General features: G+C 40.1%; 1 protein-coding gene and 1 long non-coding RNA gene across 13 annotated transcripts in view; one reads left to right on the top strand and one right to left on the bottom strand.

The window, feature by feature from the left end:
- The window catches only part of LOC128928299 (uncharacterized), a 204,857-nt gene extending 192,677 nt beyond the window's left edge, over window positions 1-12,180 (bottom strand). For 11 of the 12 annotated variants that reach the window (XR_013519514.1, XM_078329467.1, XM_078329463.1 and 8 more), the window contains exon 1: window positions 11,602-11,875. Coding sequence is in view for 1 of the 12 variants with exons in the window: in XM_078329471.1 (XP_078185597.1) it covers window positions 11,602-11,986 (385 nt within the window). In the remaining 11 variants the exon portion in view is untranslated. Of the gene's footprint in view, window positions 1-11,601 lie in introns of all 12 variants that reach the window. The other variant, XM_078329471.1, reaches the window with a different exon arrangement.
- LOC144576877 (uncharacterized) lies at window positions 11,725-26,162 on the top strand. The gene is made up of 3 exons (XR_013519519.1): window positions 11,725-11,902; window positions 17,485-17,595; window positions 25,850-26,162. It is a non-coding gene; the product is annotated as an uncharacterized LOC144576877 (long non-coding RNA).
- Window positions 26,163-27,791: the final 1,629 nt, after the last annotated feature.

Raw genomic sequence — 27,791 nt, 5'->3', positions numbered from 1 at the left:
ATTTGAACAAAAACTTGTATGCTCTTTAAATGTATTAAGGTGACAAATATGCAGGCAAGTCTGGGGAACAGTTCCAGGAAAAGAAAACTGGATCAGAATAACAAAAACATTATACTCACAGGTGGGGCAGGAAGTGACAGTGAAATGAGTTTGTAGACTGAATTATCATGTAGGAACCATGTGATTTCCTTATCTAGGGGTTATGCGGTGGTTACCTGGGAGAGTGTCTGTACTTGAGGTAAAATATACTGTATTTTGTGGGACATTGTGAATCTGATACAACAGTAACTGCTTCGGAATCTAAGAAAAAAAACAGGTTACATTTTGTACTACTATTGGAAGTTTCCTACAAGTATGACATTAATGGAAACTAAGTTACTTTTTTAAACAACCATATCAATACCATGCCAGGAAAGCAAAGACCTCATCAAAATCCATTACAGAGGCTATAGTTCAGCCAAAGCTGTGAACCCCTTAAAAAAGTCTCGATGTTAACAGAGTCCCTTTAATAGATATTATTATATTTATTAGTACTAGAGGCGACTGTGTGGATATATTAGTGTAACAGCATGGTGTGGATATTAGTGTTAGGCCATGGTGTGGATACTATGTTGGTGTTAGGGCACATTGATTACTATATTAGAGGCCACTGTGAGAATATGTATTAACAGCCACTGTGTCTTGTACATTGACAATATCAGGGTGTAGTCAAAACAGTGGGATTTGAGGGTTTCATTTTTCTAATGAATTTCTTACTCCGCTGAGTACTCTCTAAAGAGTCTTTTCTCTGTACTCAGGGGGGTGGACAGGAAGCTTTTTACTCACCAATGAATGACACCAAGTTGACACGACCTTCATGCTGCCCTGAGGAAGGTAAAGCTCCTTGCTGCTTCTAGCACCTCAGAGGGAAGTTGGTCAGGAGTGGGTACGTGCGCCCTCTGGTGGCGCCAGGGCTCAACACAGACACTGTTGCTCAGTTTCTCGGCAGACGCACACCCCCTCCTAGTTGTCCTCAGTTATCCATAAAATTCAATATTCAGTTTATTCAATGCCGTAATTTTGGAAAGTCAAACTGAAATGAAGCCCGCTATAACCATATCCTTCCCAAAAATGGTGAAGGAAGAAGCATTTGGAAGTCATATAGAATGAAATGAATGTACACACAAACTAAAACACAAAAACCTACACAAAATAGTCCAAAGACTATAATTGAAAATGCAAAACTATAAAAAATCCAAAAGAAAATCTATGTGACATTGGGTTTGGCATTGAGTTTTAACACACAACATCAAACACCAATTCATGAAAATATTCATAACACAAACTTTATAAAACTCAATTTTCTACTGTGAAAAATCCTATTTGGAGAACAAAAAGACAAGACAAACTGAGAAGATATTTACAAAATACATGTGATTTTAAAAACTGTATTGAAAACACACAAGTAACTCTTCAAAGGAACACTAAAAATTTTAAACTGGCCAGGCTCAGTGGCTCACATCTGTATTCCCAGCACTCTGGGAGGCCAAAGCAGGCAGATCACAAGGTCAGGAGTTCAAAACTAGCCTGGGCAACATGGTGAAATCCCATCTCTACTAAAATACAAAAAATTAGCCAGGCACAGTGGCACACTACTGTAATCCCAGCTACCCAGGAGGCTGAGGTGGGAGAATTGCTTGAACCAAGGAGGCCGAGATTGTAGTTGAGCCAAAAATGTGCCACTGCACTCCAGCCTCGGCGACGGAGTGAGACGCCATCTCCAAAAAAATAAATAAATAAATAAAATAAGATGCAGACCAGCCTGACCAACATGGAGAAACCCCGTCTCTACTAAAAATACAAAAAATTAGTGGTGGCACATGCCTGTAATCCCAGCTACTTGGGAGACTGAGGCAGGAAAATCGCTTGAACCCAGGAGGTGGAAGTTGCAGTGAACCAAGATTGCACCACTGTACTCCAGCCTGGGCAACAAAGCAAGACTGTGTTAAAAAATATATATATATGAAGAAGATCCAAGATGGCCCCTTTAGGAGCAGCTCAGGATTGCAGCTCCCAGTGAAAGCGCAGAGGGTGAGCGGACGCCACATTTCCAGATGGATCTTTATTGCCCACAGACCAGGAGATTCCTAGGCAGAGGAGCCCTATGGGTCACCAGCATGGCTGTTTTGGCCAGCGTGACTGCTTTAGCCAGTGTGGCTGTTTTGCCGGCACGATGGTGCGGTGGCTCTCCATACAAAATACACTGGTCTGTTTGCCCTTTTAAGCTGGCCAGGAAATTCCAAGGCAGTGCCTGTGCGTCAGCTGGCACAGTGGGTCACTGCACGGGAAATCAAACAGTTCCGGCGCCCTTTCAGCAGGTGACTAGAACACCTAGGAGAGAGTCAACCATTCAACTTAAAAAAAAAAAAAAAAAGGCTCTGAGGCAGGGAGCCAGGTGATCAGGCTCGGCGGGTCCCAGCCCCAGGAAAACAAACAGAAAAAACAACAATTGGCAATGCTCAGGGTTGAAAGTTTCATGGCAAGCACAGCTGAACCCTGGACAGTGCAGCTGAATGGGGGAGGGGCATCCGCCATTACCGAGGCACTCCACCCCTACAGAGGTAGTCCAACATTACTGAGGCAGCTTGCCGTTGCCGAGGCAACCCGCCATAACAGAGAGAGTCCACCATTACAGAGGCGGGCCACCATTGCCGTGGCACTTCTAACAACACCCATATAAACAGGACTACAGGGAAGCTCAATGACAGCAGGGCGGAGCTCAGCAAAGCCTCTGCAGGCAGAAAGTGACTAGGCTGCCTCCTTGCTGGGCAGGGCAGCCTTGAAAAAAAAAAGAAAAAGGCAGCAGCCAACGGACACTCATGAATAAAGCCCTAATTCCCCGGGACAGAGCACCTGGGGGAAAAAAGGTGGTTTATAAGTTCTGCTGCAGCAGACTTAAACGTACCTGCCTAGCAGCTCTTAATGAACAACAGAGCTCACAGCTCAGCACTTGAGATCCTATAAAGAACAGACTGTCTCCTCAAGCAGCTCCCTGACCCTATATATCCAAAGAGTCACCTCACAAAAGACTGATCAGACTGACATTTGGCGAGCATCATTCTGGGACAAAGATAGCAGAAGAAGAAACTGGTAGCAACCCTTACTGTTCTGCAGCTGCTGCAGTTGATCCAGGTAAGCAGGGCCTGGAGTGGACCTCAGCAGTCCTACAGCAGAGGGGCCAGACTGTTAGAAGGAAAAATAAGAAACAGAAATAACTTCATCATCAACAATCTGGACATCCACTCAGAGACCCAATCTGAAAGTCAGCAACTACACAGACGACAGGAGGATAAATCCACAAAGAGGGGAAGAAACCAGTGCAAAAAGGAGGAAAACACCCAAAACCAGGGCACCTCTCCTCCTACAAGGGATCACAACTCCTCACCAGCAAGGGAACAAAACTGGATGGAGAATGAGTGTGATAAAATGACAGAATCAGACTTCAAAAGGTGGGTAATGAGAAACTTCTGTGAGTTAAAAGAACATGTTTTAACTCAATGCAAAGAAACTAAGAACCTTGAAAAAAAGGTTTGATAAAACGGTAACAACAATGGACAACTCAGAGAGGAATATGAGTGAATTGATGGAGCTGAAAAACACAACATGAGAACTTAGCGAAGCATGCACAAGTTTCAATAGCCGAATTGACCAAGCAGAAGAAAGGATATCAGAGGTCAAATATCAACTCAATGAAATAAAATGAGAAGGCAAGATTAGAGAAAAAAGCACAAAAAGGAATGAACAAAATCTCCAAGAAATGTGGGACTACGTGAAGAGACCTAATCTACGTTTGATAGGTATACCTGAATGTGACCAAGTGAATGAATCCAAGCTGGAAAATACTCTTCAGGATATTATCCAGGAAAACTTCCCCAACCTAGCAAGGCAGGCCAATATTCAAGTCCAGGAAATACAGAGAACACCACAAAGATATTCCTCAAGAAGAGCAACCCCAAGGCACATAATCGTCAGATTCACCAGGGTTGAAATGAAGGAGAAAATGCTAAGGGCAGCCAGAGAGAAAGGTCGGGTTACCCACAAAGGGAAGCCCATCAGACTCACAGCAGATCTCTCAGCAGAAATTCTACAAGCCAGAAGAGAGTCGGGGCCAATATTCAACATCCGTAAAGAAAAGAACTTTCAACCCAGAATTTCATATCCAGCCAAAGTAAGCTTCATAAGTGAAGGAAAAATAAAATCTTTGTGAACAAGCAAGTACTCAGAGATTTTGTCACCACCAGGTCTGCTTTACAAGAGCTCCTGAAAGACGTACTACACATAGAAAGGAACAACCAGTACCAGCCACTCCAAAAACATACCAAATGGTGAAGAGCATCAACAAAATGAAGAATGTGCATCAACTAATGGGCAAAACTCCCAGCTAGCATCAAAATGGCAGAATCAAATTCACACATAACAATATTAACCCTAAATGTAAATGGGCTAAATGCACCAAACCCATCTCACATGCAAGGATACACAAAGGCCCAAAATAAAGGGATGGAGGAAGATTTACCAAGCAAATGGAGAGCAAAAAAAAAGCAGGAGTTGCAATTCTCGTCTCTGATAAAATAGACTTTAAAGCAACAAAGATCAAAAGAGACAAAGAAGGTCATTACATAATGGTAAAAGGATCGATACAACAAGAAGAGCTAACGATCCTAAACATATATGGACCCAATACAGGAGCACCCAGATACATAAAGCAAGTTCTTAATGACTTACAAAGAGACTTAGACTCCCACACAATAATAGTGGGAGACTTTAACACTCCACTGTCAATATTAGACAGATCAACGAGACAGAAAATTAACAAGGATATCCAGGACTTGAACTCAGACCTGGAACAAGCAAACCTGATAGACATTTGCAGAACTCTCCACCCCAAATCCACAGAATATACATTCTTCTCAGCACCACATCACACCTACTCTAAAACTGACCACATAATTGGAAGTAAATCACTCCTCAGCAAATGCAAAATAATGAAAATCATAACAAACATTCTCTCAGACCACAATGCGATCAAGTTAGAACTCAGAATTCAGAAACTAACTCAGAACTGCACAGCTTCATGGAAACCAAACAACTGGCTCTTGAATGTTGACTGGATAAACAATGAAATGAAGGCAGAAATAAAGAAGTTCTTTGAAACCAATGAGAATGAAGACACAACATGCCAGAATCTCTGGGACACATTTAAAGCAGTCTCTAGAGGAAAATATATAGCAATAAGTGCCCACATGAGAAGAGTGGAGAGATCCAAAATTGACACTCTATCATCAAAATTGAAAGAGCTAGAGGAGCAAAATCAAAAAAACTCAAAACCTAGCAGAAGACAAAAAATAACTAAGATCAGAGCAGAACTGAAGGAGATAGAGACATGAAAAAGCCTTCAGAAAAATCAATAAATCCAGGAGCTGGTTTTTTTAAAAGATCAACAAAATAGACCATTAGCCAGATTAATAAAAAAGAAAAAAGAGAATAACCAAATAGATGCAATAAAAAACGAAAAAGGGGAAATCACCACAGATTCCATAGAAATTCAAACCATCATCAGAGAATATTACAAACAACTCTATGCACATAAACTAGTAAACCTGGAAGAAATAGACAAATTCCTGGACACTTGTATCCTTCCAAGCCTAAACCAGGAAGAAGTCGAAACCATGAATAGACCAATAACAAGATCTGAAGTTGAGGCAGCAATTAAGAGCCTACTACACAAAAAAAGCCCAGGTCCAGATGAGTTCACAGCCAAATTCTACCAGACACACAAAGAGGAACTTTTACCATACCTCCTGAAACTATTCCAAATAATCCAAAGAGGGAATCCTTCCCAAATCATTTTATGAGACCAACATCATTCTGATACCAAAACCCAGCAGAGACTCAACAAGAAAAGAAAATTTCAGGCCAATATCCATGATGAACATAGACGCAAAAATCCTCAATAAAATCCTGGCAAGCCGATTGCAACAGCACATCAAAAAGCTTTTCCACCATGATCAAGTAGGATTCATCCCGGGGATGCAAGGCTGCGTCAACATACGCAAGTCTATAAACGTAATTCACCACATAAACAGAACCAAAAACAAAAACCACATGATTATCTCAATACATGCAGAGAAGGCCTCTGACAAAATTCAACAGCTCTTTATGCTAAAAACCCTCAATAAACTAGGTATTGATGGAATGTATCTCAAAATAATACAAGCTATTTATGACAAACCAACAGCCAATATCATACTGAATGGGCAAAAACTGGAAGCATTCCCTTTGAAATCTGGCACTAGACAAGGATGCCCTCTCTCACCACTCCTATTCAATATAGAACTGGAAGTTCTAGCCAGAGCAATCAGGCAAGCAAAAGAAATAAAGGGTATTCACATAGGAAAGGAGGAAGCCAAACTGTCTCTATTTGCAGATGACATGATTGTATATCTAGAAGACCCCGTCGTCTCAGCCCAAAATCTCCTGAAACTGATAAGCAACTTCAGCAAAGTCTCAGGATACAAAAATCAATGTGCAGAAATCACAAGCATTCCTATACACCAATAACAGACTTAAAGAGAGCCAAATCAAGAACGAACTGCCATTCACAATTGCTACAAAGAGAATAAAATACCTAGGAATACAACTAACAAGAAACGTAACGGACCTCTTCAAGTAGAACTACAAACCACCGCTCAACAAAATAAGAGAGGACACAAACAGATGGAGAAACATTCCATGTTCATGGTTAGGAAGAATCAATATCGTGAAAATAGCTATACTGCCCAAAGTAATTTACAGATTCAACGCATCCCCATCAAGCTACCAATGACCTTCTTCACAGAACTGGAAAAAACCACCTTAAACTTCATATGGAACCAAAGAGAGCCCGCATAGCCAAGTCAATTCTAAGTAAAAAGAACACAGCAGGAGGCATCACACTACTGGACTTCAAACTACACTACAAGGCTATAGTAATCAAAACAGCAGGGTACTTGTACCAAAACAGAGATATAGACCAATGGAACAGAACAGAGGCATCGGAGGCAACACAACATATCTACAACCATACAATCTTTGATAAACCTGACAAAAACAAGCAATGAGGAAAGGATTCCCTGTTTAATAAATGGTGTTGGGAAAACTTGCTACCTATGTGCAGAAAGCAGAAACTGGACCCCTTTCTGATACCTTACACTAAAATTAACTCCAGATGGATTAAAGACTTAAACATAAAACCTAACACCATAAAAACCCTAGAAGAAAATCTAAGCAAAACTATGCAGGACATAGGAGTAGGCGAGGACTTCATGACCAAAACACCAAAAGCACTGGTAACAAAAGCCAAAATAGACAAATGGGACCTAATCAAACTCCACAGCTTCTACATGGCAAAAGAAACAGTCATTAGAGTGAATCGGCAACCAACAGAATGGGAAAAAAATTTTTCAGTTTACCCATCTGACAAAGGGCTGATATCCAGAATTTACAAAGAACTCAAACAGATTTACAAGAAAAAAACAAAGAAGCCCATTCAAAAGTGGGCAAAGGATGTGAAGAGACACTTTACAAAAGAAGACATACATGAGGCCAATAAACATATGAAAAAATGCTCATCATCACTGGTCATTAGAGAAATGCAAATCAATACTACATTGAGATACCATCTCACGCCAGTTAGAATGGCAATCGTTAAAAAATCTGGAGACAACAGATGCTGGAGAGGATGTGGAGAAATAGGAACACTTTTATACTGCTGGTGGGAGTGTAAATTAGCTCAACCATTGTGGAAGACAGTGTGGTGATTCCTCAAGGACCTAGAAACAGAAATTCCATTTGACCCAGCAATCCCATTACTGGGTATATATCCAAAGGATTATAAATCGTTCTACTATAAGGACACATGCACACAAATGTTCATTGCAGCACTGTTTACAATAGCAAAGACCTGGAATCAACCCAAATGCCCATCGATGATAGACTGGACAGGGAAAATGTGGCACATATACACCATGGAATATTATGCAGCAACCAAAAATGATGAGTTCGTGTCCTTTGTAGGGATGAACCTAGAGAACATCATTCTCAGCAAACTGACACAAGAACAGAAAATGAAATACCGCATGTTCTCACTCATAGGCAGGTGTTGAACAATAAGAACACATGGACACAGGGAGGGGAGCACTACACACTGGGGTCTGTTGGGGGAATAGGGGAGGGACAGCGGATGGTGGGCAGTTTGGGAGAGATAGCATGGGGAGAAATGCCAGATTAGGTGAAGGGGAGGAAGGCAGCAAATCACACTGCCGCATGTGTACCTATGCAACTATCTTGCATGTTCTTCACGTGTACCCCAAAACCTAAAATGCAATAAAAAAATAAAATAAAATAAAACAAAAAACCCAATTAAAACTGGGTAAATACCTGAAAAGACATCCAGCCAAAGAAAATATACAGATAGATAGCAGGTCGGGCATGGTGGTGCATGCCTGTAATCCCAGCACTTTGGGAGGCTGAGGCGGGTCAATCACCTGAGATCAGGAGTTCAAGATCAGCCTAGCCAACATGGTGAAACCCCCTCTCTACTCAAAATACAAAAATTAGCCGGGCATGATGGCCAGTGCCTATAATCCCAGCTACTCAGGAGGCTGAGGCAAGACAGTCGCTTGAACCTGGGAGGCAGAGGTTGCAGTAAGCTGAGATCACACCACTGCACTCCAGCCCACGCAAGCAAGACACCATCTCAAAAAAAAAGATGCTAATAACATTATCTGATACATGTTGATATGTTAATAAGAGGGAAAACTCAGTTGGGTCTACATCAGAAATCTGCATTTTCTTCCCAATTTCTGTGTGAGTCTAAAACTAATTCAAAATAAAACCTTATTTTTAAAATTATTTTTTTCAAACATCTGCTTATTTGTACTAATAAGTAGTAACTGACACTACTACTTTTTAAAATAAGAGCATTCATGATGCTGCAAATTATGCAAACTAATATATAATTTCAAGGAAATGACTTTTATGTTTTATGTTAAAATAACACATACATGTAAACGTATTTACATATCTTTTTTTTATGGTATGGTTCGCTCTCTAGGAAAGCCAGTCACCTTAGAACCAGGGAAAAAAATTCAGATTTTGGAGACTATTTCCATTTACAGCTGGACATTTTCAAAAGTATGACTTCGTTAAAAAAAAACAAAAGTTCAAACAGCAAATTGATTGTGACTGGATCACTTATTCTAATAAATGCTTGTCTTTATTTTATTTCCCAGCATTCCTTTTAACTACAACAGGAGCTAATATTTGCCACTGGAAAAATATTCAAAGACAGGAAGAATGTAAACAGAATTTGTGACCACAATCATTCAATGTTTTATCATGATGCTTTCTAACATAGAAGTGTCTTAAGAGATAGTCAAAATTATTCACCCAAAGAGGCTTTGCAGAAATTGTTAAAATGACAGAAACAAAAGTAGCAGGACATTCACTGTAACTTTACATGTCACTGTGTCTTGTGGGAAGAAATAATTTACCTTTTAGAGGATCACAAAGAATTACTCAAAGCCCAGACTCTGGAATGTTTCTAAATTTAGATGTCAATATAGCTAGTAATGAATATATGGATAAAAAGGGATCTGTGCTCTATTTGGGTAACAAAAAGGAAAAGCAGTATTTAATGCTCCAAAGAAAACAAGTCATACCTGAAATACAGTTGACAATATCAGAATCAAAACATGCTTCCTGGCCAGGCGTGGTGGCTCACGCCTGTAATCCCAACACTTTGGGAGGCCGAGGCAGGCAGATCACCTGAGGTCGGGAGTTCCAGACCAGCCTGACAAATGTGGAGAAACACCATCTCCACTAAATATACAAAAATTAGCCAGGCATGGTGGTGCATGCCTGCAATCCAAGCTATGCAGGAGGCTGAGGCAGGAGAGTCTCTTGAACCGGGAGGTGGAGGTTGTGTTGGGCCAAGATCACGCCATTCCTCTGCCCTACTTTATATGTAAAAATACAGATTCACTGAGCAAGACTAAATTGTGTATTCAGTGGAAGGCTGATCAAGGATTCAAAAGAATGCAACCTTTTGTCTCTTATCTACTTCTCATCTAGAAGCGCTCCCACTTCCTGTTTCTGGTTGTTCCACCTCACTGGACCAAACTTCTTACGCATATTGATTGGTGTCTCATGTCTCCCTAAAATGCATAAAAGCAAGCCCTACCCCGATCACCTTGGGCACATGTTGTCAGGACCTCCTGAGGCTCTGCCATGGGCATGTCCTTGACCTTGGCAAAATAAGCTTTCTAAATTGACTGAGACCTGTCTCAGATATTTTGGAATAACAATCCACAGTCACCATGGTGTGACAGTTGACTACAACATCCAGTACAGAGATGTGCCATACAGGTTTGCAGCCTGGGAGAAATAGGCTCTACCATATAACTTATGTGTGAAGTGGGCTACACCATCTAGATTCTATAAGGACACTCTATGGTATTCACAGAAAATCACTAAGAATAATTTCTCCAGAAACTATCCACATCGTTAGGAGATGCTTGGGTGTATTTTAAATGATTAAAGCCTAGGAGAAAAAAAAAAAGAAACTCAACTCCTGTTATGGTTTAATAACTAAGCATAATAGAGTTAACATATTGCATCTAGTCTAAGATGAAGATGATTAACAGACATTATTTTATGCACCATCATGCCAATTAAACCGACTTTGTGAGTAACAACAAAAATGTGAATTTACTTCTATTAATACCAGGAAAGTAAAATGAAAATGAATTATGGTTTTGACATGTTAAAGCAAAAAAGGAGAAGGCCGTTAGCCTGAAGTCTTCCCTAAGCAAACGGAAACCAAACTTGGAGGCATTTAAACTGACTTAAGAAAAATTAAAAAACCAACCACAGTCAATGACAAAAAGCCCAGCCACCAGTTGGCTGTAGGACCACGGACGCTGAAGGCGGTCACCTACCTGGAGCCAATGAGAAACCGCATCTAGCTGCCACCGCTAAGAGCTCGAAGCCCCACGCCCTGTTTTCTGTTCCGGCGCTTCAGGCACGATTCATGAATCTTTCCTTTGCTCAAATAAACTGTTTAAATTTATTTTGCCTAAAATTCTTCTAACTCCTAAACCCCAACCCATAACCCCTAACTCTAACCCTAACCCCAACCCTGGCCACACGTTCGTTTCTAGTTTGCATTGCTGATGTCAGCGTGGATTATGAAGAGTGCCGCCCCGGCAGGGCCCGTAGGTAGGGCGGATTTTAGATTGACGTTTCCGCACCGGGGCCTTGCACTGGCATCGCAGGTATTTTCTACACGAGCGCCGCGGGTGTGGCATTGGTATTTCCATGTCACATCTGCCTCGGGAACGCTCTATTTGTGTTCTGCGGCTGCGATGTTGATCTCGCACTGCGGCCGCCTGGCCACGGGTGGGGAAAACCTCTGTGCGCAGGATTCAGGGGGCTTTTGGTGTCCTGTTTTCCACGTGGAGACCTTCTCACAGTCTCTGACCCTCAGCAGTAGGGGCTGAAAACAGGAAGAATTTTACTCACCGTGGACACGGCCTGGAGTCGTCACAAAGCGAGTGGTGTCCCCGAGGACTCCGCTAACAACGCTGCTCTGACTGCACAATGCTAGCAGGGTCGGTGCTAAGGAAAACGCAGCTTCGCCATCGCGGTGCCCCCCGAACGACACCCCCGGGTCTGTGCTGAAGAAGACGCAGCTCCACACTCGCAGAGGCCCCCGCCCGAGGTATGCACTGAAGAGGACGCAACTCCACAGACCCGGGACGCACGGAAGACAGAATCTCAGGAATCTGAAAAGACCGGGCGCTGCAGGGCCCTCCTGCTCATGGTGCTGTGCTCGCGCCCCCTGCTGGCGAATCGGGCCATTGCAGTGCCCTCTTATAGTGTGGTGACCTGCATCCCCTGCTGGCATCCAGGGCACTACATGGCCCTCTTGCAAACAATGTCGTGACACCACACCCCCTGCTGGCAAGCAAGGCAATGTAGAGTCCTCTTATGATGTGATGCCTGTGCTGACAGGCTCTCTTGCTCGAGGTGTAGGGGCGGCACTCTCCCTGCTTGCCACTGAGGGCACTGCAAGGCCCTCTTGCTCACAGTGTTCTGGCAGCACACCCGATGCTGGCAACCACACCATTGCAGGGTCCTCATACTCCCGGGATTGGTGCCCTGTGCCCCCTGCTGGCAGCTAGGGACACTGCCGGGCCCTCTTGCTCACAGTGTGGTGGTGACATGCCCCCTGCTGGCTGCTGGGGGCACTTAGGGTGCTGTTGCTCAGAGTGTATTGGCAGCACACTCCCTGCTGACAGCTGGGGACACTGTAGGGCCCTCTTGCTCACAGAGAAGTGGTGGCACGCCCTCTGGTAGCAGCTTGGGACGCTGCAGGGCTCTCTTACTCCCAGTTTGAAAGCTGGCACCCCTTACTGGCCTCCTTCTGCACCACTTAAAGTTGGAGTACCAGTTATTCAGCACCCACAGTTCTGGAAATTCAAACTGAAACGGAGCTATTACTGGAGAAAACTGATGTCCCAGTTCTTATGTAACGGGGAAGAAAGGGTTTCACCAAGGGGCCGTACAAAGACAGCAGATAACTTCATTGAAAATAAATACAATATAGGCCAGGTGCAGTGGCTCACACCTGTAATCCCAGCATTCTGTGAGGCCGAGGTTGGCAGATCACAAGGTCAAAAGATCGACACCATCCTGGTCAACATGGTGAAATCCTAACTCTACTAAAAGTACAAAAATTAGCTACGGGTGGTGGCATGCGCCTGTAGTCCCAGCTGCTCAGGAGGCAGAGGCAAGAGAATTGTTTGAACCCAGGAGGTGGAGATTCTGGTGAGCCAATATCATGCCATTGCACTCCATCCTGGACAACAACAGTGAAACTCTGTCTCAAAATAATTAAATAAATAAATAATAAATAAATGCCGTGTAAAGAACATATTGTAGAAAAAATGGGTAGGCCCCAAGGGAGAAGCAAGCTGATCATGCAGGAAAACAGCCCAAGAGTCCTGTGCAGAGAATTTTATTTTGGACTTCTTCACATTCCTGCCTCTGTCTCAAGTCCCCACCTGTTTTCTTTGTCTGGTTTTTCTGCTCCTGCCTTAGGTCCCCAATGTGTCCCTCTTAGGCTAGTGGGACCTCCTCACTGTTGGTTAAGGCACATGTGCAGTGATTAATCTGAATCCACTGGTGGGGCTGGCTCCCTCCCACCTCCCAGGAAGGTCCTACAGTTGTCACATCTGTACCTCCTGTGCCTGCCTATCTCTTTGGAATGTCCTTCTCTGCCCTAATCTGTACTTATGGTGCCAGGCTTCTCTCAAGAAGGTCCCCTTTGTCCTTCTTATCAGCATGTGGCTAGCAATATTCTGACATTTTAACTGCAGAGTGAATGATGATTGGGCATCTTAAGAGGAATTCTCAGGTGTTTTTTCCTGCATATGTACCTCTTCTTCCTTCTACCCACAACTGACAAGTACCCATCCACTATAGCAATATAAATTTTTGATGGTCCATCCAGGTGAGCCTTCCCAGACTTTCCCTTTCCCAGGAGCTCCCCTTCCTGTTCATATCTAGCTATCTACCTACTCTAGCAGAGCCCACTCTCCTGTGTTTTTCCCAAAAGTAGTGAAGTAACGATGAATTGGAAACCATAGGAAATGAAATGAATATAGACGAAAACTTTACAATTTAAACAAATAATCACTCAAAATTATCCTTACGCTAAAAATGCAAAACTATACAATTTCCAGAAGAAAACATAGAGGAAAAGCTATGTGCCCTTGGGTTTGGTAACAATTTTTAACAAATAACACAAAGTGTCAATACACACAGAAGAAAGAAAAATGTGGAATTTTTTTTGAGATGGAGTTTCGCTGTTGTTATCCAGACTGGAGTGCAATGGCACGATCTCGGCTCACCGCAACCTCCGCCTTCTGGGTTCAAGCAATTCTCCTGCCTCAGCCTCCCGAGTAGCTGAGACTACAGGTGCGCACCACCATGCCCAGCTAATTTTTTGTATTTTTAGTAGAGATGGGGTTTCACCATGTTGACCAGAATGGTCTCGATCTCTTGACCTCGTGATCCACCTGCCTTGGCCTCCCAAAGTGCTGGGATTATAGGGAATTTTTAATATTAAAAGTTTATACTCTTGAAAAGACCTTGTTAAGAGAATAAAAAGACAAGCCACATATTGAAAGAAAATATTTGCAAAATTCAGATTTGTATTTAAAATATACCAAAATAAATCTTAACACTAAAAATAAGTAAAACTTAAAAATGCACACAAATCTGAACAGACAACTCACCAAAGAAGATCTACAGATGGCAAGTAAACATACAAAAGATGCTCAACATAGCATAGAACTGAAAAGCACAATGAGATAGCACAGCTGGTCTATATCTGTTAGAACTGCTAAACTCTAAAAAAAAAAAACGACAAATTGCTGGAGGAAAGACAAGAACTCTTGTCCTTGCTGGTGTATGACAGTGTATGAGACCAGAATATGCTGCCCCAAAATATAACAGTAGAAAACCAGAATATGCTACCCCAAAATATGTCCCTGTGACATAGGAATTATTCCAAGCTGATTATTTCAAAAAATTCTAACCAAAGAAGTTCTTAAAACAGAGTAGAAGTTATCCTTGTATAAGGAAAATTTACATCTATAAAGAAAATAACGATTTAAAAGATCTCTCTCTCTCAGCACCAAGGAGAGAAGGATAACTACAGAACTGAAGAGTCTTATCAATAGAGACTGCATGGACTAAACTGTGGATAACAAACCTTACCCTTGTCTGCTGTGCTTTTGCTGGTTACCTCCCTACTACTGCGCCTCAAATCTTCTTTCTTTCTTTAAATTGAAGACAGTTTTTACACTTGAATTGAAAGCCACCTGTTGGAAATTTACTCATTTTTCCCTGAGTATCTTCCTTGCATCCATAAGGTGTACATGTTTTTAAACTTTTCTACATTTTTCTCATTTTAATCTGTCATTTGTTACAGAGGGTCCCATCTAAGAATTCCAAAAAGATAAAGATAAAATTATGTTTCCTCCCCATTACAAGTTGGGCAGTTTTTTCCAAAACTAGTCTCACCTTACAATCCCAAAATCATATTCCTATGTATTTTGACAACTACTTTGATGTTATTTCCAAACAAAAGCTATCATGCAATTACGTACAGAAGCCTTACTCATAATGACCAAAGGGGAAAAAAGAAATCAGAAAGTCTTACAATGGATAGCAGTGCGGGAACCCACTCAGACATCCAGAGTTGTTATAAAGATGATTTAAATGAAAACATTAGAGATATTAAAGATAAAGGAAGAAATTTTACCAGAACTTTCTTTATCCAATTAAAGCAGGGCTCCCAGAAAATACAGTTGCCATTAACCCCATCCAGGGAGTTTCTTGCAAAATCAGCTGCCATGAAGATAGACTCCTCATTCCCATTAGCATTGGTAAATAGAAATGAAATCCTAAGCTCTCAACTGACTGAACAGATCCACTCCTGGCTGAGGGGACCAAAGAGTAACTTTCAAAACTGAGTTCTTGGTTTGGCCAGGATGGCATAACAGGGATCAGATACACCTCATTGTACCCCCTTTTGTGCTAATTATGATGAGGCTTTCTTCCCCAAGGATTTAAGAGAAACCAGCCCTTCAAAAGACTCCACCACTGATATCAACCAACTACCTGAAGTTGCCTTTCCTTTCTTGCCTGATAAGAGACCAGTCATGACACAGAGGTTATGGCCAGCATACAGAGGCTAAGGCAGGAGAATTGCTAGAACCCGGGAGGTGGAGATTGCAGTGAGCCAAGATTGTGCCACTGCACTACAGCCTTGGGCGACAGTGTGAGACTGTGTCTCAAAAACAAAAATGAAAGAAATCTCTCCTTTCTAAATTTATGAACCTCATCATTCTTCAGTTGACAAGTGTTAAAAAGTTCAAAAGGACCTACCATACTCTCCCACAGAAGCCACAGAAATTGTCATTTTGTTAATTATTCTGGATGCCTGAGAACTTGTATTCAAATTAGTAGAAATGTTGAAATTGTACCTTACCGGCTATGTATCTCTTAATTCAATGAAGCAGATGTCTAAAATTAACCATCAGATGATTTATGCCTGATTCATAGCTAAAATTTCAGGATAAAAGCTATGAGATCTCTGTTTGTGTTTATATGCCTATTAATGCATATTATGTATATGTGATGTTTTCTTAACTCCTATAGTATTCCAAAATTCGTTTATAAAATCCTCTAAAAGTGCTCTATTCTAACTTGGCTTGGAAAAAAATAAGCATTTATAAATAAATATTTCTCAAACTCCTATAAATGTAGAAACTGATACAACTGTTTTTCCAGTTAACACAATTTGTATAAAACTTAGTTAAATAAGATTAATTTAATATTTTTTGTGTAATAAAACAACTATGTCTTCCGAGCTGTCACTATTGAATATAAAACAAACATAAATTTCTATTCTGCTTAAGTCTAGTCAAATAAGCTAATATTATACTTGCTAGATACTTAAAACCTTAAAGCTTATAGACTTTATTCTAATTAAGTTGTCATTGTTATCAAAAACATTATTTCAATAATAATTTTCTACAGTAAATCTGCCTAATAATTGTTTCCAAAATACTTTTGGTAATTCTTAACCTTAAGGCTAAGCTAGCTGAAAGATTTACATTAAGTATCTAGATCATTTATAAATAAGATACAATACTAAAACATTAATTACTGAACATAAGTAATTCAAGTTTACATACTTTTGGCCTCTTATTTTTATGGAGCGACTAAAGATATTTTGGCCTATGAATAACCATGTTTTTGTCTACCACACTGAGAAACCGTATTATAAGGAAACACATCCCTCTAGATGTTGGGAGATGGTATACTCACACATTTTCAAATCTACTATACAATACTAATATACGACAATTTAAAATGTCTACTTCCTAGTTTACTCTGGAAAGTAACAATGAGTAAGTATTAAAATTACAATCAATATATAAATAAAAGTATTAGAAACAATAGAATAACTAGAAACAACTCTATACTAAGTATGCAAGAAAAGTAGGGCAAGTTTTGCAAGTAAAGTAGGTTGTATTTTTTATAAGAAAAACTATACAAAATATACAAATAAAAATAGATACCTAATGTTTCCTGGGTTATATTTATATGGGTAAAATGTTATATTTTCATAAATTATATAAAATTCCTGGAAATTTGTCAGTGTCCTCCTTATCCCTGCTATGTGCTGGTCTATTGTTGTGAGTCATCATTTTGATTATTATTTTAAATGTTATATGCCACAGAAAAGTGGAATATCTTTGTTAATTGTGGTATAATGTACTCTCATCAGATCTTTGATCACAGCCATTTCATTCTCTTGTTATCTAGATATTATTTCCTCCCGATGTTTTCATGAAAGCTCCTGCAATCAGCTACAGGTCAGAACGTTTGTCTACAACACAGGACTGCCTCTGAGACCCACAGGAAAGACCAAGACAGGTACTCTGGTTATAGGCTTTTGATGATATTGCTTAAATAACTTTAAGACCATACACTTGGTTCAGTGATGCCCTCCAGAAATCGAGTTGAGAAATTGATGGGTTCATGACACTGCTGACACAAGATTCAGGAGAACTGGAATTGATTACACGGCACTGAATGAACTGATGAAAATTGATTATAACTTTATAGCTTTTCCTGAGCATTGCTGGTTCTTTAATTTTCTAGTTTTTGAATTTAAGAAATCTCTTTCTCTTAAGCTAACTATAACTCACAATAATTTAGTAGATTATACTTTTGTAAACAGAAATGAAGCATTTCTCTTTCCCCCGCCCATACCTGGTTTCTCCAGAATTTTGAAATTCTTACTGAATACTCTTATTTCCATGACAATATAGTTGTTAGCAAAAGACCAATAAGCATCTGTTCACCTTAGAATAGGACATAATTGGAAACTTTGGTTATATTATCAAGGCTTTTACTGAAATATCATATTTAGGAAAAGCATACCTAAGATCAGTTATGACCAGCAATTTTTTTTTTTTTTTTTTTTTTTTTTTGAGACAGAGTTTCGCTCTTGTTACCCAGGCTGGAGTGCAATGGCGCGATCTCGGCTCACCACAACCTCCGCCTCCTGGGTTCAGGCAATTCTCCTGCCTCAGCCTCCTGAGTAGCCGGGATTACAGGCACGCGCCACCATGCCCAGCTAATTTTTTGTATTTTAGTAGAGACGGGGTTTCACCATGTTGACCAGGTTGGTCTCGATCTCTTGACCTCGTGATCCACCCGCCTCGGCCTCCCAAAGTGCTGGGATTACAGGCTTGAGCCACCGCGCCCGGCCCATGACCAGCAATTTTAAGGAACCAATGTTGACTTTTAAGGAGCCAATCTTTACAAAGCACTCTGAGAAAAGCCAGCCTGATACCTAGATCACAGGCTTCACAGCCTTTCAGATGAGTAAGGAAAGTCATTTCCTGTTAGGCCCAAGGATTTGGGGGTATTCTGGGGACCTCAGGAAGAGAGAAATTCACACAAAGCTATAAGGACTGCAGCTGAAGTTTGATGGTATGTTCTTGACTTGGCTTTTAGCTCAGTAAGGCCTTTAAAAGTCCAATCTGAGATTCTTTATGAAAACTTGCAGCAAAAAAGCTTGAAAGCACCTATGTGGTCAGCTTTTGTTCTTGCTGCACTTACATAACTAATCAGGCAAAATCTAACAAAACTATACTTATTTTTAAAACAAGAATAATCTCACTTTGATTATCTATTATCAAAAACGATGGTTATTATACACAGAAATTTTATGTTTCAATGGAAAACTGTAACTTGGCTGGGCATCATGGCACATACCTGTAATTCCAGCACTTTGGGAGACCAGGAGTTCAAAATCAGCCTGGGCAGCATGGCAAAACCTCATCTGTACTAAAAATACAACAATTAGCTGGGCATGATGGCATGTGCCTGTAGTCCCAGCTGATCAGGAGGCTGAGGAGGGAGGATCACTTAGGTAGAGGTTGCAGTGAGCTGAGATTGCACCATTGCACTCCAGCCTAGATGACAGAGCCAGACCCTGTCTCAAAAAAAAATGCTTTTTAATGAAAACTATAGCCCTTGTACATTATCAGATTCTAGTCTCATTTCCTGTCTTTGGGCTATTTTTTGCTTCTTTTTAAACTGGATCCTGCCATCTGATGAATTTTGTCCCACAATGATAATTGTAGAACAAGAAGCCAAGAATTGCCTCTCCTACTAATGTAACTATTATCAGTTAATTTGAAGGCCTCCAACTCTGGAACAAAGAAGAGGAAGGTTTTGCTATCCAAAACGCATAACGAAATTGTGGTACATTCATGCAATGGAATACAATTTAGCCAAAGAAAGGAACAAGCTATCAACTCACACAATGACATGAGTGAAACTGGCATGCACGTTACTAAGTGGAAGAAGACAGTCTGAGGAGACTGCACACAGTGTGACCTCACACAAAGACATGAGTGAATCTGGCACGCACATTACTAAGTGGAAGAAGACAGTCTGAGGAGACTACACACAGTGTGACCTCACACAACGACATGAGTGAATCTGGCACGCACATTATTAAGTGGAAGAAGACAGTCTGAGGAGACTACACACAGTGTGACCTCACACAACGACATGAGGGAATCTGGCATGCACATTACTAATCGGAAGAAGCCAGTCTGAGGAGACTACACACAGTGTGACCTCACACAACGACATGAGGGAATCTGGCATGCACATTACTAATCGGAAGAAGCCAGTCTGAGGAGACTGCACACAGTGTGACCTCACTTAGTGAGATTCTGCATAAGGGAAACTACACAGATGGGAAGCCATTGGCTGCATGGGGTGGGATTTTGAAGCATTCCAAGTGTTACTTTAATACTTGCCACTATACATTTGTCAAAACACACATTGATTACATGGCACTGAATGAACTGATGAAATTTTACGCCCAAATGGGTAAATCAAACTCTATTCAAATTAAATAATATTATTCAGGATGTGGAATATCCAAGCACAGAATACATAATGTGAAAAATAATTTAACTATGCTGCAAATTACTTACTATGATTTGGATGTGGTTTGTCCCTGAAAAAAACTCATGTTGAAATTTGACCCCCAATGTGGCAGTGTGGGGAGGTGGGGCCTAGTGGAAGCTGTTTGGGTTATAGAGATCGATCCCTCATGAATAGATTAATGCCCTCCCATGGGGGCGATTGAGTTCTGCTCTCACAGGAATGGATTAATTCCTGCAAGAGTAGGTAGTTAAGAGTCTGGCTTCCTTGGATTCCCTCTTGCTTTTGCTCTTGCTGTGATCTCTGGTAACCCCTTTCTCCTCTTCCACTTTCCGCCATGAGGTAAAAAAGACTGAGGCCCCACCAGATGCAACTGCCCAAACTCGGACATTCCAGCCACAAATATGTGAGCCAAATTAACCTGTTTTACTTACAAATTACCCGGCCTCGGGTATTCTGTTACAGAGGCACAAAATGGACTAAACCACAAATGTAGGACAAAACTGACTGAAGGTGTAGGGAAAATGGTGCTGACCTGAGTCACTTTGAAAATGAATAGAATCTGTAGGCTGAAGGCAAATGAACTATACTTCATCGTTAGATTTCATTTTTATAAAGTTCTTTCCAACAAGGGTAATTGTGAACAATTGTAAAACCATAGTATTTGTGTCGGGAATAAAACAATGACTTACATAATTCGTAGATGGTAGGAACCAGGTCTTTCACTGTTGAAGTGGGAGGTTACAAATTAGCAAGGGGAGAAGGGGAGAATTATTCATGAGATAGTGGATCAGAGCTGGAGACATCAATGTAAACTTAGGTTCAGTTTAATACGCAGACAGTTCCACACAGAAATCTTTATAATTAGGTATATATAGGTAGGTTAAATACAAACATTGACTTCCTAACGTTGCTAATGGAGGACAAGATACAATGTGCTCATTCAGCAGCCCTATGTAAGTTTTCCTATGACTACCAAAGCAATCAGGCTCTTCAAAGAAAACGTCTGATAATAGAACTGTGACAGTAAATATATGAGCCCGGATGATCTTGAAGTATCAGAAAGTAAGTACTAAAAAAATTAAAATTTATCAAAGAAAAATTGGAGCCAATAAAAAGAGCTACTGATGGCCAACATAGGAATGAATTGTGCTACATGATGCTGTAGTGTTGAATAATATCTAAAGCTTAAAGTAATTATCTAGATGTCTGTATTTGTAGGCACAGGTGAATAAGCACATTGCTAAGTGGAAAAAGACAGTCTGAGGAGAATACAGTGTGACCTCATTTAATGAGATTCTGGAGAAGGGAAACTACACAGATGAGAAGCTACTAGCTGCATAGGGTGGGGGTTTGACACGTTCCACATAATACTTTAATAGTGGATGCCTGCCACTGTGAATTTGTCAAAACATGCAGATTTTTACAGCCAAATGGTTACTTTGTAACCAAATATTTACATAGAGCTGTAAATCAAACTCTATTCAAATTAAATAATATTATTCATGATGTGGAGTATCCCAGCACAGAATACATAAGGTGTTATTGGTGTATAAGAATGCTTGTGATTTTTGCTCATTGATTTTATATCCTGAGACTTTGCTGAAGTTGCTTATCAGCTTAAAGGATTTTGGGCTGAGACCATGGAGTTTTCTAAATATACAATCATGTCATCTGCAAACAGAAACAATTTGCCTTCCTCTCTTCCTATTTGAATACACTTTATTTCTTTCTCTTGCCTAATTGCCCTGCCCAGAACTTCCAATACTGTGTTGAATAGGAGTGGTGAGAGAGGGCATCCTTGTCTTGTGCCGGTTTTCAAAGCAAATGCTTCCACTTTTTGCCCATTCAGTATAATATTGGCTGTGGGTTTGTCATAAATAGCTCTAACTATTCTAAGATAAGTTCCATCAATACCTAGTTTATTGAGAGTTTTTAGCATGAAGGGTTGTTGAATATTATGGACGGTCTTTTCTGCATCTATTGAGAAAATCATGTGGTTTTTGTCATTGGTTTTTGTGGGGTTTTTTTCATTTTTTCCCCCAAACATTTTATCTTCTCCATCTGTGACTCTGATAATGTGTACATTGGACACAGGTTCCCAGATATGTTCATTTTTCTTCATTTTTTTGTTTCTGCTTCTCAGAATGGGTAATTTCAATTATCTTACATTAAAGTTCACTGGTCCTTTTTTCTGCCTGCTTAAATCTGTTGCTGATCCCCTCTACATTTTAATTTCAGTTATTGTACTTTTCAGCATGCAAATTTTTGTTTGGTTCTTTTTTTTATTACTTCTATCTCTTTGTTGATAATCTCATTTTGTTCAGGTATCGTTTCCTTGATTTCCTTTAGTTCTCATTCCGTTATTTTCTTTAGCTCATTGAACATAATTAACAGTTGATTTAATGTTCTTGGCTAATAATTTTGATGTCTGGTCATTCTCAGAGATGGTTTGTGTCAAATTCTTTTTTTCCTCTGAATGACACATTTTCCTATTTCTTTATATATTTTGTCATTTTTGTTGAGAACCTGACGTCATGAGTATTATTATATCATAACTCTGGAAATCTACTTCTTCTGCTATTCAGAGATTGCTGGTTTTTGCTTATTTACACTCAGACCCATCCATTTGTGGCTTTTCCTATTTTTGCAAAGTGTGTCTTCTTCATTGTGTGTGGTCACATTTCTCTTTCGCTATCTCTGTGGTCAGCTAGTTGGCTGAAAAATATTTTCTTAAATGTCTGACTCCCAAGAGGAAAAAGAAAAATAAATTTTTAAGTACTTTCTTTAAATCCTCTTAACAGATAGATACTGCCTGAGAGGCACTTAAGTTCATGGAGTTTGAAACAATGGCTGGCCTTTGTGCCAGCCTCTCAGCAATCAAAGCATATGAGCCCTATTTTGAAAGACAAGGACCTTATTTCCTATCCAGGCATCGGGGTTACTCTGAGGTTTGATCAGTTGTATTTGGAATAATTTTCATTTAGCGAGGGCACTAATGAGTTAACAAGTATGGAGCAGAATCTGCCTTTATATTATGTTTCAAGTCATTACCAAAATTTAACCACAGATAGAGGTTTAACTGTAGCAATTGGTAAGAAGTAAAATCATCACTTAATTCCACTGAGTAAAGGAGAGCTTCTTGGAGGAAGGAGAATTGTGAAACACTTTCAGAGAATCATGCGATATCAAGGGCATTCTAAAACTGATGAATTTCCTCCTGCACAGAATAGGATAGAATGGATATAGATGAAAATGGAAGAATCATATACATTTGACAGGTCGTGACACTCAGTTCAATACTTACTAAATGACTGAATTTCACCAGTTTTGAATGCTCAGCATATTAGTATGTCCAGCCTGATTTTTTTTAACCACTATGAAAATCTTCACAGCGCAAGAGAATTGTCAGTCCGTGAACAGAGATTTCCAATGGGTGTGTCAGTGTTCCAGTGTTCCAGGAAGAAGTCTGCTGAGTTCCTTTAATTGCACAACCTATTGCCAGCAAAAAGCAAACCTAGTAAATGCTATAGTTTTCTGTGGAGAGGAAAGCCAAGCAATAGCATCAGGATGCAATGTCAACTTATAAAGATAACAATTGAATGCTGCAAGTAGCCTGTGAAAGACACTGGAAAATATACTCTCATCCATATGGATAAAGAATAATTTTTATAATACTCTAAGACTACATTGAGTAGATAGGATTTTGAAAAATGTCTGTCTAGTGTCAGGTCACTATGAATAACTACTACGTACATAATGTATTTGTTAAAGTACAAAACAACCAAATATTATCCTCCTTCTAAAGTTATCACCCAGCTGATGGAAGAGTTTCCTACTGAAAAATAGTGCTGCTGCCCAGAGTCAAAATTATTCTTCATGACTGTTCAATAGAGGCAGTAGCATTGGGCATGGTGGCTCACGCCTGTAATCCCAGCACTTTGGGAAGCCGAGACAGGTGGATCACCTGAGTGCACAACCAGCCTGGCCAACATGGTAAAACCCTGTCTCTCCCAAAAATACAAAAATTAGCCAAGCATGGTGGCGTGTACCTGTAACCCCAGCTGCTTGGGAGACTGAGGCGGGATAATCACTTGAACCCAGGAGGCAGAGGTTGCAGTGAGCTGAGATCGCACCATTGCACTCCAGCCTGGGTGACAGAGAGAGACTCCATCTTAAAAAAAAAAAAAAAAAAAAAAGGCAGTAGCATTGACTTTAAATCCTAAGGGTAACAGTGAAAGCCTTGGAAGAAATACAACATTTTTATTAGTTGGCATATGCATAGAACTTTAGAGTTTACAAATTGTTTCCCCATATATTATTTATACAAGAGATATTTACAGAGAAATCATCCAAGAAGATTTTAACTCATCAAGGCAAATATCTTACATCGAAAGAGTAGAGTTGTCAAATTAATGATAAGTCAAGGGGGTCTGGAAAATGTAAACGTGAAGATGGGTTATCTACCATTGACTATTACATGATATGAATTTCCACAGTGTGTTTTATTAAATTGGTGCAAAAGTAATTGCAGTTTCTGCAATTATTTTAATGGCAAAAATCGCAACTATTTTGGCATCAACCTAATACTATCACCTTACTTGAAAAACTGACAGAGCTCCAGCTCCAGCTCCAGTCACTTCCTAGCCCGTTGTACTCTTTTATTTTTATCACACCAATCACCATTAACTCAAATTATTTTTCCTACTTGCTGTGATGTCTATTTTCCGTCTTCCTGCACTAAAATGCAAACTCTGAGTATGGGGAACTTGTTTATTTTGTTCACTGTTCTGCCTGAAGAACCTAAAAGATGGGCACATATTGGGCACTCAATAAAAGGTTTGATGTTAGGCCCTTTTTTGGTATTTCCTTATTTATTTAGATGTTTAAGCCCTTACCCTAAATTTTTACAAGCTGGTGAATACTGACAAATTATTTCTCCCACAAAACTATAACCACACATCCCCAGATACTATAAATATATGGTTGAACTAACATTATATCACCATTTTATCAATGATGTAATAAAACAAATTACCAAGTATCCAAAAATTAAGTGACACAGCTCAAAAAGCATAAAAAATATTAGATGTCTGCTCAATTCCCTAGTAGAAACTCACTTCTTGTTTTGCAAGGGATGTTGGGAAGAGAAGGAAAAAAAAACCACAGTTCAAATAAGTTGGCAAGCAACTTCTGATAGGTATGGGAAACAACTGCAAATACCTTTTTCTTTTTTGAGAGAGAGAGAGAGAGAGAGAGGGCGTCTAACTGTCGCCAGAATGGAGTGGTGCATCTCGGCTCACTGCAACCTCAACTTCCCAGTTCAAGCGATTCTACTGCCTCAGCCGCCAGAGTAACTGGGACTACAGGTGCGCACCACCACGCCCAGCTAATTTTTGCATTTTTAATAGAGACGGGGTTTCACCATGTTGGCCAGGATGGTCTCAATCTCCTGACCTCATGATTCACCCACCTCAACCTCCCAAAATGCTGGGATTACAAGAGTCAGCCACCGAGCCCAGCCAGTAAACAACTTCTGATATGTATGGAAAAAATTTCAAGAGATGTTATGATTAAGAATTGTTTTAATAACAATAACAAAGCATCTTTTAAAAAGTATTTACTAAATTAAAGAGCATATTCTACATATTCTGCACAAGACAACAGCAACATTTCAGTAAAAATAATTAATAACCTCCTCCCATTCTTTTTTCAGGCCCTCCCTCTTTGCTTGTACCTCAGAGTGCAACGATGAAATTAACTGGAAGGCTTTTTTTGTCTGAAGACATTAAACATGTGTTTCCATACAATGTAGATTTTCAAAAGGGTTTTCTTTTTTTGGCAATAGCACAAAATAAGATTTATAGAAAGACATTAACCACTGTAAGACTTGGTAAACATTTTTTAAAATTCAGTGTTTAAATAAATGTAATGTATGCTGGTTTAAATGTGGAAGGTGTAAACATAAAGTGAGCAGACAAATAACCATATAGCCCTACTTTCAATGGATGAGATGACTGAAGGAATAAACTACATAAAGTCTAAAGTGTTCATCATTCCTGGGGTTTTAGTTATGTATGGCACCAAAAATACACAAGTATTATGCTGGGTATTTTGGTATCTAATATTCCTAAATTTCTTACATATCGAGAAGATTTTGGCATGGGAGGATTTTACTTTTTTGAGATGAAATTTTGCTCTCGTCATCTATCCTGGAGTACAGTGATGCAATCTCAGCTCATTGCTACCTCCGCCTCCTGGGTTCAAGCAATTCTTCTGCCTCTGTCTCCAAAGTAGGTGGGATCACAGGCATGCACCACATCCCGGCTAATTTTTGCATTTTTAGCAGAGATGGGGTTTCACCATGTGAGCCAGGCTGGTCTCAAGCTCCTCACCTCAGATGATCCACCCACTTTGACCTTCCAAAGTGCTGGGATTACAGGTGTGAGCTACCATGCCCAGCCGGGAGTATTTAAATAAGACATAATACCGCATGATTTCAAGAAAGGTCAGTTGGTACAAATGATAAGCACATTTTCAATGCTAAACAGCAAAAATCTTTTGCCAAGTGTCCAAATAGGTTGATCATAACTCTGACATGGAGTTTGCCAATTCTGCCTAGTTTGTGGCCTGGTAAAACTGCTCATGGATACTCCAATGGAAGCTTCATTAGACTTGTTCACCAGAGCAACATGTTGGCTAATATGTACAACAAATTAGTCCTGTCTCAAGTTCCACTTCCAAGGCAGTCCCAGCCACTTGGGAGGCTGAGGCAGGAGAAATCGATTGAACCCAGGAGGCGGAGGTTGCAGTGAGCTGAGATCATGTCATTGCACTCTAGCCTGGGCAACCAAGCGAGACTTGTCTCAAAAAATAATAATAAATAATAAAATAAATCCAATGTCTCCAATCTATCTGTGAAATCTGCTCCATAAGCTCATTCAGAAAAGTAGGTACTTATGTGAACCTGATCTACTTTGAATAGCTACTGGTTAAGAATAAATATATTGTCTATCAAGCAGTGGATTGGAGTCAGAAAACCTAGTTTACCTCTTGGCTCCGATACTTTCTAGCTCTGCCACTCTGGATAAATCATTAAATTTTCTGTGCCTCAATTTCCTCTACTGTGAAATGGAGCACCAATTCTCATGTGAAAATGTGAATACACTTCCTGGCATAAAGTAGTCATTCAATTTTTCAAATGTTGTTTAACTTTGGTATCTCTACCCAGTAGATTTATCAAGCCCGTTGGCATAACATATTTAAATTAGCATCAAAACACAAAATGCTTATAGTTTATAGAAATCTTAAAGGTAGCAACCTTGCTTTTGACTTTCGAATTCTCAGTGCACTGTCCCTACCCAGTCTGTTCAACTACCTCCCTCCTGTGTTCTTCCCCACATTGCTTATAAAATCATGCTAGTGCCTGCACCCTTTCACCTCCAGCCCCATCAATCTGCAGAGTATCACAGATTTTAGGAGACCTCCAAATTTTCCCTAAGAAAAGTAGGCAGCTGACTACAAAGTCCGTCCTGTGAATTCCTCAAAATAAAGGAAGTTGAATAGATGATAATAATGTCTTCACTTCCAGCAACTCTTCCTTCAACTCTCCTCAACACGTTTCCACACTAAAATTTTGTAAAAGCCCCTTTTCACCA

The sequence above is a fragment of the Callithrix jacchus genome, chromosome 7 (assembly GCF_049354715.1).
Source record: "Callithrix jacchus isolate 240 chromosome 7, calJac240_pri, whole genome shotgun sequence".
In the NCBI taxonomy this organism is placed as follows: Eukaryota; Metazoa; Chordata; class Mammalia; order Primates; family Cebidae; genus Callithrix; species Callithrix jacchus.
Note: the sequence above shows the minus strand (reverse complement) of the source record. Positions and strands in the feature narration are given on the sequence as shown.